Raw genomic sequence first — 13,792 nt, 5'->3', positions numbered from 1 at the left:
GATGGAAGGGAAGAAAGGAATGGAGGGAGGAAAGACAAAAGGGAAGGGAGGAAAGAAGGAAGGAAGTAGAAACAGAGAAAGAGAAGAAGGGAGGAAAGAGATAAGGGAGGAAGGACAAAATGGTGGAAGGGAAGCCAGGAGGGAGGGATGGAGGGAGAAAGAGGGACCTAAGGAAGGAAGGGTCCCCTCACCTTCCCTCCTTGCCTTCCTTACCTTCCTCATCCTCCTCTTCTTCACTGCCTGAGGCCTCTTCCTGCAGTGCCGCATGGGGCCCAAGCGACAGAAAGAGACCTCAGACAGTGAAGAGGAGGAAGGGGAAGGTAAGGAAGGGGAGGAGTGGCTCTTCTTCCTTCCTCGTCCTCCTTACCTTCATCCTGTTCCTCCTCTTCGTTGCCTGGGGCTTCTTCCTGTGATGCCATATGGTGCTCAAGCAGCAGGAAGAGGCCCCAGGCGGCAAGAGGAGTAGAAAGGGGAAGGTAAGGAGCGTGAGGGGGCGGCTCTTCTTCCTCCCTTGCCCTCCTTACCTTTTTCTCTCCTGTCTGCCATCTCATCCTGACCAAAGCTAACCCTTTTGGGATCCAAATCTTTTTTTGGGATCCAAACCTTTCACATTCTTCCTCCAAAAGAGAAGAGGAAGGGGAGGAAAGGGCAGGGAGGGCACTTGGGGAGAACTCTCTCCCTCTCATGGGGCCCCCAAATGAGAAAGTTTGCCCATGCCTGGTATAGATAGTATCTATCTGGTATAGATAGTATCTGAAAATGATGATACTGGTATCTCAGGGCTGAGTTTTTTTCTTCGGATGATCAACTATAGAATTCCGCCTGTTGGTTTACTCACTGGATTTCTAAGCCAAGGACACTTTTCAACTTGGCTGTTCATATAATAATAATAGTAATATAATCATCATCATCATCTTTATCATCATCATCATCATCTTTAGCCCACCATCTCCCCAAAAGGGACTCGGGGTGGCTAACATGAGGCCAAGCCTGAAAATACAATACAACAAAATAAAATACAAAACAATGAAAATTACATCACAATAAAATACATAAAGTAACAAGATAAAATAAACAGTGCAAAATAACATAATGAAAAGTCAAACACAATGGGCGGGCCAAGGTCTTCAACAAGGTCCCCCATGACCTTCTGGCAAGGAAACTAGTCCAATGTGGGCTAGGCAAAACTACGGTGAAGTGGATCTGTAATTGGTTAAATGGTGCTCACCAATGCTTCCTCTTCATCTTGGAAAGAAGTGACAAGTGGAGTGCCGCAGGGTTCTGTCCTGGGCCCGGTCCTGTTCAACATCTCTATTAATGACTTAGATGAAGGGCTAGAAGGCATGATCATCAAGTTTGCAGACGACACCAAATTGGGAGGGATAGCCAATACTCCAGAGGACAGGAGCAGGATTCAAAACGATCTTGACAAATTAGAGAGATGGGCCAAAACTAACAAAATGAAATTCAACAGTGACAAATGCAAGATACTGCACTTTGGCAGAAAAAACGAAATGTAAAGATACAAAATGGGGGACGCCTGGCTCCAGAGCAGTACGTGTGAAAAAGATCTTGGAGTCCTCATGGACAACAAATTAAACATGAGCCAACAATGTGATGTGGCGGCAAAAAAAGCCAATGGGATTTTGGCCTGCATCAATAGGAGCATAGTGTCTAGATCTAAGGAAGTAATGCTATCCCTCTATTCCGCTTTGGTTAGACCACACCTGGAATATTGTGTCCAATTCTGGGCACCACAATTCAAGAGAGATATTGACAAGCTGGAATGTGTCCAGAGGAGGGCGACTAAAATGATCAAGGATCTGGAGAACAAGCCCTACGAGGAGCGGCTTAGGGAGCTGGGCATGTTTAGCCTGAAGAAGATAAGGCTGAGAGGAGATCTGATAGCCATGTATAAATATGTGAGAGGAAGCCACAGAGAGGAGGGAGCAAGCTTGTTTTCTGCTTCCTTGCAGACTAGGACGCGGAACAATGGCTTCAAACTAGAAGAAAGGAGATTCCATCTGAACATTAGGAAGAACTTCCTGACTGTGAGAGCCATTCGGCAGTGGAACTCTCTGCCCCGGAGTGTGGTGGAGGCTCCTTCTTTGGAATCTTTTAAGCAGAGGCTGGATGGCCATCTGTCAGGGGTGATTTGAATGCAATATTCCTGCTTCTTGGCAGGGGGTTGGACTGGATGGCCCATGAGGTCTCTTCCAACTCTTTGATTCTATGATTCTATGAAATGCACAAGATAAAATGATAAAACCCTGGATGCAATAGAAGTGGAAAAAGTATATCTGTGAGGGAGGAGCCCAAAAAGGACGAACAGTGGGGTTAGGACTTCATTAAGTACGGAGGAAAGTGCATCATGAGGACGAAACTGTAGATGGAACAGACAGAAATGGGTTAAAGGTACATTGGAAGAGCCAAGTTTTTACATCTTTCTTAAAGGCTGCTAGGGTGAGGGCTTGCCTAATCTCAACAGGTAGCAAGTTCCAAAGCCGGGGGCCACAGCGGAGAAGGCTCTCTCCCTTGTTCCCACAAGTCCTGCCTATGATGGAGGAAGGGGCGAAAGGAGGGCCTCCTCAGAGGATTGAAGAGCTCGTGCAGGTTTATGGTAGAAGGTGCAGTCACGAAGGTAGGCAGGTACCAAACAGTTCAGGGCTTTATAGGTGATAACCTGCACCTTGAACCGGAAGATGAATGGCAGCCAATGGAGCTCCTTAAACAGGAGGGGTTGATTGCTCCCTGTAATTCGCCCCAGTTAGTAGTCTGGCTGCTGAACGTTGGACCAATGGGAGTTTCTGGGCTGTCTTCAAGGGAAGCCCTATGTAGTCCAGTAATTAAGGTAATTACTGAGGTAATTAAGGTGTGGACCACCATGGTTAAGTCAGAATTCACAAGGTATGGCCGCAGCTGGCTCATGAATTTTAATTGTGTGAAGGCCCTCACAGCCACTGCTGACATCTGAACATCAAGTGTCAGCGCTGAATCCAGAAGGACCCCCAAGTTGCGGACTTGTGTCTTCAGGGGGAGTGCAACCCCATCAAGCACTCCCCCTATACCCCGGTCAGACATACAACTGACCTGGAGGACCTCTGTCTTGTTGGGATTGATCTTTAGCTTGTTTGCCCTCATCCAGATCGTCACATCAGCCAGGCACTGGTCCAGCACCCGAGGGGCTTCCTTAGATTCTGGTGGAAAAGAGTAGTGGAGTTGGGTGTCATCTGCATAGAGATGGCACCAAACTCCAAAACTCTGGATGACCTCTCCCAGTGGTTTCATATAGAGGTTAAAAAGCATGGGGGACAGAATGCGGGACCCCACAGGTCAATGGCCAGGGGTCTGAGCAAGTGTCCCCAGCTTCACAAACTGGGAGCAGAAAGGACTGGAGTCACAGTAGGAGTGTGCCCCCAAGTCCCATCCTGGCGCGTCAATAATAATATAATAACAAAACTTTATTTGTACCCAGCTACCATCTCCCCAAGAGACTTGGTGCGGCTTACATGAGGTCAAGTCCACAATACATCAGTAAACAAAAGCAATAACAAAACAATCAATACAATACAATTAATATAAATCACATAAACAAAAAAATAAACAATCAACAATCAACAGTAACACACAAGCATTTAAAACCAATGGCCGGGCCAAATGTAATAGATTAATATTAAAAAATAATGCTGGATGTGAAAATAATGCTGGACATAACTGGGATAGGATTTTCAGAGAGAAATGAGGGAACGCAGTCAGTCCTAAATAAAAGTGCATTTTGAGGGCATATTGCAGAGTGTTTTCCTTATTCTGGGAAGGCACACTGGAATAACCACGTTTTCAGGCTCCTCCTAAAGACTGCCAGAGTTGGGGCATGTCTGATGTCCTTGGGAAGTGAGTTCCAGAGTCGGGGGCCACCACCGGGAAGGCCCTCTCCCTCGTCCCCACCAATCACGCCTGCGAAGAAGGTGGGAACGTGAGCAGGGCCTCTCCAGATGATCGAAGAGATCGTGTGGGTTCGTACACAGAAATGCGGTCATGCAAATAGGCAGGTCCCAAGCCGTTCAGGGCTTTGTAGGTAAGAACCTGCACCTTGAATTGGGGCCGGAAAATGAACGGCAGCCAGTGGAGCTCCTTAAACAGGAGGGTTGACCGCTCTCTGTAAGAAGCACCAGTTAGTAACCTGGCTGCCGCCCGTTGTACCAATTGAAATTTCTGGCCGTTTTCAGGGCCGTTTAAAGTGCATTACAGTAATCCAATCTGGAGGCGACTAAGGCATGGACCACCCTGGCCAGATCCAACTTCACGAGGTATGATTGCAGCTGGCGCATGAGTCTTCGTTGTGCGAAGGCCCTCCCAGCCACCGCCGACGCCTGAGCTTCAAGCGTAAGTGATGAATCCAGGAGGACACCCAGTCTGCGGACCTGTGACTTCAGGGGGAGTGCAGCACAGGTTGCCAAACTATACTCTGATCCAGCTTATGATCGACCAGGAGGACCTCTGTCTTGTCAGGATTGATCTTCAGCTTGTTCCTCCTCATCCAGATAGCCACAGCGGCCAGACAGTCATCCAGCACCCGAGGAGCTTCCTTGGAATTAGGTGGAAAAGAGTAGTAGAGTTGCATGTCATTTGCACACAGATGGCACCCAACTCCAAAACTCCGGATGACCTCTCCCAGCGGTTTCATGCAGATGTTGCAAAGCATAGGAGACAGAATGGAACCTTGCGGGACCCCACAGGTTCCTAGGGTTCCGAGCAGGTGTCTCCCAGCTTCACCATCTGGGAAGGACCCTCCAGGAAGGACCAGAGCCATGACAGAGCCATGCCTCCCAGGACCATCCTGGAGAGTCGTCCCAGAAGGATACCATGATGGTATCGAAAGCCGCTGAGATATCCAAGAGAACCAGCAGGGTCACACTCCCCCTGTCCAGCTCCCTGCAGAGGTCATCCACCAAGGCAACCAAAGCCATCTTGGTAGTGTGCCTAGGCCTGAAACCAGACTGCGACCAATCTAGAAAATCGGTGTTATCTAGGAATCCCTGAAGCAACACCCGCTCCAGCACCTTGCCCAAAAAAGGGAGGATGGAAATTGGTCTGTAGTTGTTAACCACAGAAGGGTCAAGGGAGGTCTTCTTCAGTAATCGCTTTACCACCACCTGCTTAAGGCAGGATAGGAATTTCCCTTGGCCCAACGAAGTATTTATTGTGGAGAAAAACCAGTCCAACAACCCATCTCTGGCCAGTTTAACTAGCCAGGAAGAGCAAGGGTCCAGACCATAAATGGTCACTCTCACAGCCCCAAGGATCCCATCCACGTCATCAGGTAGAACAAGACAAAAGGAATCCCATAAGATCAGACAGATGGGCACCTTGGTTACCTCATCTGGCATTGCACTTAAACTGGTGTCCAACTTGAGACGTATCTGAGCAACTTTGCCTGCAAAATGGTGCGCAAAATTGCTGCACTGAGTTGCCAAGTCCCTCAGGGATCCCTCCACCTCGGGTGGGTGGAGGAGGTCCCCAATAATTCAGAACAACTCCGATGGCCTATTAGCTGCAGACACAATGTGGGCAGTCGAGAAAGCTTTCTTGGCTGCCCGCAAAGCCACGGAGTAAGCCTTAATAGCGGCTTTAGCCCACGCTCGGTCAGAGATGCCATGAGATTTCCTCCAGATGCACTCTAGACCCCTCCTCGTATCACAGCCAGCTCTTCAGTGAACCAAGGAGTTGATGTAACTCTATGTATCTCGCTATGATAGCGATCAACCAGAGTGTCAACAGGATCGTCAGGCTTCAGAACAGAGAAATCCCCAAGAGACCTCAGGAATCCATCCGGACCCATAAGTCTCTTAGGGCATACCATCTTAATCGGTCCACCACCCCTGCAGAGGTTAGAGGTCACGGTGAGTCTTAAACTGATCAGATGGTGGTCAGACCATGACAATTTATTTATTTATTTATTTACTACGCTTCTATACCACCATTCTCAGCCCGAGGGCGACTCACGGCGGTTTACAAAACGGCACAATTTGATGCCCACAACAATACAAAAATAGTTTAAACATTAAAAACATTTAACATAGATAAAAAATCATTACAATTAACATCAATAAACGTAATAAAAAACCACAAGTCCTCCGCATTTCATTAATCAGTCACATTGTCCAACCATTCCGAGATCAGAGTATCATAGCTACACTGCGTTTGGGAAGGCCTGCTCATATAACCAGGTTTTAACTTTTTTGCGAAATCTCTTAAGGGTGGGGGCTGATCTAATGTCTCTGGGTAGGGCATTCCACAACTGAGGGGCCACCGCTGAGAAGGCCCTATCCCTCGTCCCCGCCAATCGAGCCTGTGAAGATGGCAGGGCCGAGAGCAGGGCCGAGAGCAGGGCCTCCCCAGAAGATCTTAAATTCCTAGAGGGTTCATAAGGAGAGATACGTTCGGACAGGTAAGCCAGAACCATTTAGGACAATGGAACAATTGCCCACAATAAAAACTAGGTCGAGTGTGTGAACTGCCTGATGCATGGGGCCAGATATTACTTGAGTCAGACCCATTGTCGACATGGCAACCATGAAATCTTGAGCTGCACCTGTTAATATGGTCTCTGCATGAATGTTGAAGTCTCCCAGAACTATAAATTACTGGGAGACTAAGGCCAAATTGGAGACCACTTCTGCTAGCTCAGGCAGGGAGACTGCTGGGTTGCAGGGTGGACGGACAGCAGAATCCCCAAGCTGTCTTGGGCTCCCACCTTCAGGTAGACACACTCAAACCCAGAGGATTGTGGAATGGTGCATCTGACCAGAGCGACGGACTGCCTAAAGATCACCGCAACCCCTCTTCCCTGCCCCCCGGACCTAACCCCCGAAACCCAGTGGGCACAGTTGGGTAAGATTTACCCCACCCAGCTCGTCCAACCATGTTTCAGTGATGCAAGCCAGATCTGCCCCCTCATCCAGGACCAGGTCCTGGATGACACATGTTTTGCCATTGAAGGATCTGGCATTCAAAAGCAGGATCTTTAATCCAAGGGGTCTGTCATGGAGACTACCACGCCCAGCCTTCTCCAGGGCTGCAAGGACACTATTGCGTTTCTACCTGGGTTGAAAGTGACCAGCATTCCTCCTCCCCAAACGACCTCAATGGTACCCCTCCCGCTCGGTTCCCCCTCCCCCTGGTGGAAAGGCTGATTCGAACTAAGCTCTAGAGGGGCTAGTCAGCTCTCCAAAAATGGAGACCCACATGAGGATCTAAATTGGGTAGGAGTTGAGTATATTTCCAGTGGTGTTAGAGAGAGTAACCAGGGGTGCTGGGTGGGCTAAGAAAGGGGGAGAATCTATGGGAGAATGGGAGATAGATTGGGCAGGGACTAAGATTAGAGAGGGAATCTCAAAGTGGAAAACTAAGGGCGGGGATGCCCTGAAAAGGGGACTTTCTGCACCGTTGTTGTTGGGGCTTATTGGGTCTTGAGAGTGTAATTTCAGCCCGGCAATAGGGGGGCAGATCAAAGAATCCATCAGAACCCTTCTGATGGTGAAGCCCCAACGTTTTAACCGGGATCCAAGTGCATGCAGCTCCTCAGCTAACATATTGTCTTCAGGTGTAATAAGAAGACATATAGAGCAGTCTTGTGATTGATAGTCTCTATGAAGCCAATCGATGGACTTAAGTTTGACTTCCATCCAGCTTCTGTGCAAAATTTGAGCCAGGGATATCTCCTTGAAGTCCATCTGCCCCTGTTCAACAAAGAGTCTGAAACTTCCACCGCCAAATTGTTCGTTCGCAGAAGGTATTGAGAATGGCATGACATGTCCAAAGAACAACAGACTGGTGTTTCATTGTTGGTTGGCCTCTGTAGCTCTGAGGCCGTCTTCTCCAGTCCAGGCCTCCCCTATCCCCTTTGATAAGAGGAAAGCCCCCTCCCCCAGCAATCTCAATTCCTATGTTGTCTTCTACCCTCTAGGTTTCCCCTCCCCGGGCCATCTGATCACTTGTTTTACACCCATCCCAATTCTAGCATCAAAATCTCCACACAAGAGGAGCTTTGTGGAAGGGCATTCCAAACAGGTGAGGGTTTCAGATAATCTAATCCAGACATTATTAGGGTCTCCATTTTTTTATAATCCAGGTGGAAAATAGACATTTGTACAGATTACATAACCAAAGTACATGCTCTTAATGAGGAGGGCCCGTATATATTGTGGGAAGGAACTATCCAAAAGTTGAATGTCCATGTGCAGATTGACTGAAATGAATATGGTAAGGCCTCTGCTTCCACGGCCTTTAGAGTTTGTTTTCACAGCTGGAACTGAATATGCTCTGAAACCATGGAGGGAAGGGAGATTAGTTTCAGTGGCCCATGTCTCTTGCAAACAAATAATTTTGAATTGTTGCAGATAAATTGCAAAATCTACATCATGAAATTTATTTATCCATCCCATTATATTCCAAGATAGCAGGTGTAATTGTCACGCTGGTGTCGATAGGTCTGAATCATTATCCAGAAGTTCAGTCTGAGCAGAGGATTTTTGGTTTGGTGGCAATTCCATTTGCCCTTATTTATTTCAATATGGGCAATTTGCAGGCCTTCATTTTCAAAGTATGGACACAGCAGTGATTGATGGCAGATACATGGGCACACCTCTGGCTCTTCGTTTATGTGTTTGCGGGGCCCTGGAAATTGAGGATTTGCCTCACTATTTGTTTTTCTGTCCTCTGTACACTGCGCCAAGAACCAAAATCCTGGGTCTGTTCTTCACTTCCTTCAAACCAACACTGTGCCAGAAAAGATTTTCTTTCTTTTGGCTGACACTAACCCTATGGTTACTCACAAGGTGTCTCCTTTTGCTCTGGCAGCACAGAAAATCCGGGCAAAACTAATCTCTGATATTGCAGTCGACTGTGCTGGGGATGCTTCTAACTAATAGTGGCTGTTTATGTAGTTTCAATAATGCTGTATCTATTTGGTTTTACCTGGTTTTTAATTATGCGGGTGCGAGTCCATACAGTTTGTAGTATTTTAAAGGTGCATCTTGCAATCGATATATGCAGCATTTTAATGATTTATAGGATTTCATTGGTGTATTTTATATTGTATTTAATAATCTGGTGTTCATGTATTTATCTATTTGCCATGTATGTGAAAGATCTATGGTCTAAGCATCGAATAAACAAACATACATATTGAATAGGATTTTTCACAATGAGTTGTTAAAGAGTAAGATTGAACGACTTCCCCATGAGATCACATAGATGAGAAAGTTCACTTTTCCTACGAGTTTCCAACCGATCAATTTCCTATGACTTCCAAAAATCCTTCCTATAGTAACCACTCTTAAACTCTCAACAAGCTGCCTTCACAATCTAACCAAATTCCTTCTTCCTAGCTAAATCAATCCTCTCTTCAGCATCTTCACCAAATCCACCATAATCTAAAACCCTCAAAATACAGTACTTACATACACAAACCACCATACACATTCCAAAACCAATATAACCACATTACTTAAAGGAAATCTCATGGAGGCTTTTACCAGTCCCCAAAATCCTATATCATCTCACTTTTTATGACCTCTTGAATCTCCGCCCTTATCCCCCCTTCCTCTAATCTTAAGAAACAAAATCAATAAGACTCCCTATCAGAATCTATCTCAGTCAGCAATAAAATGGACTAATAAAACAAAAAGAAAAGAGAAAATGTGACAAAAAGTAAAATAAAACAAAACAAAAATAAAATAAAATAAAATAAAAATAGAAATAATACTAAAATAAGAAAAAAAAACAATAAAATAAATAATAATCCCAAGATGGCGATATGCAAACCCCAAAGTGTAGATGAAGATTTTGCTGACTTCTTTTTTGATGGGAAAGATTTAGTATCAACCTTGTTACAAGTCTGAGTAGCAGCTGCAAAACATTCAGATTTTTGAATAGTCTCAACAGAACGTGAGGTACTATACAGAAACTAAAATTAGAAAGTGACTCATATTTCCAAGAAGTAACTTGGTACATACTTACTTTTTACTATAAGGAGCTGGAATAGGATTTCTAATTATAAGAGGATGAATAATGTGATCCCCCCAGAGGTGAAAAAAGCAGTATATAAATGCAATAAATAAATAAATAAATAAATAAATAATCTCAACCATCTTATATTAGAGCCATGACCATGGCTCTATAATATCTAACATTATATAAAATAAAATCTTATTTATTTAGAAGCAGCTTAATTTTTAAAAAGTTATTATGTAATTTCAATAAAGTTACATTTCCACAATGAGAAACCAAGAAAGTGGAAGAAATTGTAGGGAGTACTTTAAATTCTTGCCTATTTGGATGCATTTTATTCATTTCGCTTTTCATATTTTTTATTACTTCATTTGTTGGAGTCCTGATCCTGCTACATATCAGTGCACAGCTACCAATGCCAAAGCTGAAAGAGAAGTAACTCTATATATGATGACGTATTAACATCTAATTGTGACTCCATAGTCCCACATTCAAGATAGCTGGAACCTGCTATTAAGTACTGGCACTTCTTTCAACAACAGTATGCAAATAATAAAATAATTTGTAGCACTTTAAAAATAAAATTTAAAATCTTCGTGCTACTTAAACTATGTAATATATCAATAGTTGAAAATATGTCTGTTACCTTTGTTGCATGATTTTGTTTGAGAGCTACATCTTGCTCAAACATTATAATAATGAAAAACAGCTACTTTATATTGCGTTTATAACTTTATACGGTAGTTACTTACTTAAGGTGCCGGTACTGCACAGACTATGGCATGTAATGGTTTTTCCAATGTTTATATTTAAACTAGCATTTCATTTCAGTGATTTCAGGATTAATGAAATGCAATCCTGCTTGCTTTAAGTCATGTCAGAATTGCTATTAAAAAGAAATATATGTTCAATACACACTGTAATAATATTGCAGTTGAGCATACTATTACATATGAATTCCAAATACATTATGTCCTACAGATGAAGGAGTCTTCATCAAGTAAACACTGATAAAAGACAATGCAAAGTCCTCACATCTGAGAGACAAGAAAAAGTATATCTGTTATTATTAGTATTAATAGCTGTCCCCTGCCACACGTTGCTATGGCCCAGTCTGGTGATCTGGAAAATAAAGTAATGAGAAAGTGTTTGGTACTAATATATGTAATTTCCTTATGCTTGTGGGTAAACAGTATTTCTTTGTCAGTGTTGATGTGGAGAGTGTCTGGTTTGCCTACTCTGGAATATGCAACATATTCCAGAGTAGTCCTTCTTTAGGGGTCCCTTTCCAATCTATTGTGTGTGTGAATCATATATACCAATCTATATCTATGGCTGGATGGCTCTTTGTCAGGAGAGCTCTGATTACATTTTCTTGCCCTGGTGAAGAGAGTTGGACTGGATGGCCTTAAGTATTTTCTGTTGGTCATGGGGGTTCTGTGTGGGAAGTTTGCCCCAATTCTATTGTTGGTGGGGTTCAGAATGCGCCTTGATTGTAACTACAAATCCCAAATGTCAAGGTCTATTTCCCCCAAACTCCAGCTGTGTTCATATTTGGGCATATGGAATATTCGTGGCAAGTTTGGTCCAGATCCATCATTGTTTGAGTACTCAGTGCTCTCTGGATGTTGGTGAACTACAACTCCCAAACTCAAGGTCAATGCCCACCAAACCCTTCTAGTGTTTTCTGTTGATCATGGGAGTTCTGTGTCCCAAGATTGGTTTAATTCCACCATTGGTGGAGTTCAGAATGCTCTTTGATTGTAGATGTATTATAAATCCCAGCAACTACAACTCCCAAATGACAAAATCAATTTTTTTTTGAGTGAAGGACATACATTGAGTTGTTAGGTGTCTTGTGTCCAAATTTGGTATTAATTTGTCCAATGGTTTTTGAGTTTCTGTTAATCCCACAAACGAACATTACATTTTTATTTATATAGATAATAATTATTATTACCACCCCGCTTTTTCTCTCCACAAAGGAGACTCAAAGCAGATATATGGAGCACATCTTGATGTCAAATCCATGCCAGAAACTGTGATTTTGTTACAGCAGAGGATTCTCCAGCAGACAATTTATGTGAAAGATCAGAAAACAAATGCCTTTTGCAATATTATTGCAGTGGCATGGTGGTATTTATGAGCAATGCTCACTCGAGTACGCATGGCATGTGGGATTACCAAGGAATCATGGCTAAATTCAGTTTCTAGATTTATAGCCAATCTTTCTTGCAAATATGGGACTCATGCCAGCACACAGTAATAACACACAAAAGAAGAATAACATTAAAGCTTAAAACATGATTATATGTTTAGACAAATGAACAAATGAACTTGAAAGCAAATTTTGAAACAATTAAAATTTTGAAAACAGATTTCTAAGGAAAGTTGAGCACTTGACCAAGCCTTGTCCTCAATACCAGGTAAATTGCCAAAAGCCTCCCTGGATTTAAAAAGTAATCAGAAAAGCAGGAACAACGGGGAAGGAACCAGCTTTGCTTTCCTTGGTAGGGACTTCTGGAAGTTAAGAATGGTGATTACTTTCCCACCAAACTTTCTTTTTAAAAGAATGAAGGGTTGTGTATTTCCCAGCATCTTTTGATTTTACTCCTGTTGAAATTCTCCTTCCCCATTGCTAATTGGTTTTCACTATTGTCAAGTCAGCATCAGGCATGTAGCCTGGGGGGGGGGGGGGCCTAAAGGGCTTCAGCCCCCCCTCCGAAATTCTCAGGGTGGTCCGCGAGAAGGCCTTACTAGTACATTATTTAAACTGTTATGTTTATTCATATCATGATCTGATCACCACGCTCAATATATCCCATATGTATGGGGGTATTGGGATAACAATACAAAAGGTTTGCAGCCTTCATTCCAACATATTTTCACTGAGACCAAAAAAGTTACCGCTTGAAGAAAGCCTGCTTTGCAGCAGAGACTTCTATTCTCACATAGAAATTCCAGGAAAATATTACCAGTTGCAATAGTTGAAATCCGCTTTGATGAAAATAAATCATTAATTTTGAGCTAAGAAATTCACTTTGGACTTACATCTGTGATCATTTTTCCTCTGGTTTTATTTCTTTCTCTATGGTTGGCTCGCTTCTGCTTCTGCTGCAAAACCCGTTCTCTGGTGGTGCGATACTCCAAAGCAAATTCACTAATAATTTTGCAGAACTTATTGATGTTGACTTCACGGATTGCATAAGGAGTATAACCCATAAATAATAAGAAAGAGTGGAACCTAGAAAAGCAGAAGGAGTTAGTTGTCTGGATATCTTGTAGTTTTAGAGATTTTAAGGAATACAGCATGATGTAGAGAAAGTATTTTGTTTACTAGATCTGTAGAAAATACAAGCTGTAAGTTTAATAGAATTTTTCGGTAGCTAAGAATTGGTCCAAGAAAGATAAACTGGATAATCCATTTTGAATCTGTGAGCTCATAAAGGCTCTCTATGTCCCATTTTATCACATATTCTTTTAACATTGTTTCCAGAACTTACCATGAAAAATGGGGTGAAAACAAAATAGAAGTCTGCAATAATGTCATCTAATTTTGCTTTCTCACACCGATGCATACAAGTTCAAACAATGTAACAGTGTTTCATTATTAATTGTGTAATGGATGAAATATATGTTTGGATAGTGAATACTGCACAAAAGTTATTAAGTTTAAATTACCATTTTGAATGAATTGATCTAACTTCAAAGAGCAGTAGAAATGTCTAGAAAAGAAAAATAATTTACAAACGACAGAGAATAAAAAAAAATCTATTCACAA

The 13,792-nt window shown here is 43.1% G+C and overlaps 1 protein-coding gene across 10 annotated transcripts in view; it reads right to left on the bottom strand.

Moving 5' to 3' along the window:
- The window catches only part of FHOD3 (formin homology 2 domain containing 3), a 496,353-nt gene that overhangs the window by 47,293 nt on the left and 435,268 nt on the right, over positions 1–13,792 (bottom strand). For all 10 annotated transcript variants that reach the window (XM_060781410.2, XM_060781412.2, XM_060781413.2 and 7 more), the window contains one exon: positions 13,063–13,255. In XM_060781410.2, the coding sequence (XP_060637393.2) occupies positions 13,063–13,255 (193 nt within the window). The remainder of the gene's footprint in view (positions 1–13,062; positions 13,256–13,792) is intronic.

This window comes from Anolis sagrei, chromosome 6 (assembly GCF_037176765.1).
Source record: "Anolis sagrei isolate rAnoSag1 chromosome 6, rAnoSag1.mat, whole genome shotgun sequence".
NCBI classification, from domain to species: domain Eukaryota; kingdom Metazoa; phylum Chordata; class Lepidosauria; order Squamata; family Dactyloidae; genus Anolis; species Anolis sagrei.
Note: the sequence above shows the minus strand (reverse complement) of the source record. Positions and strands in the feature narration are given on the sequence as shown.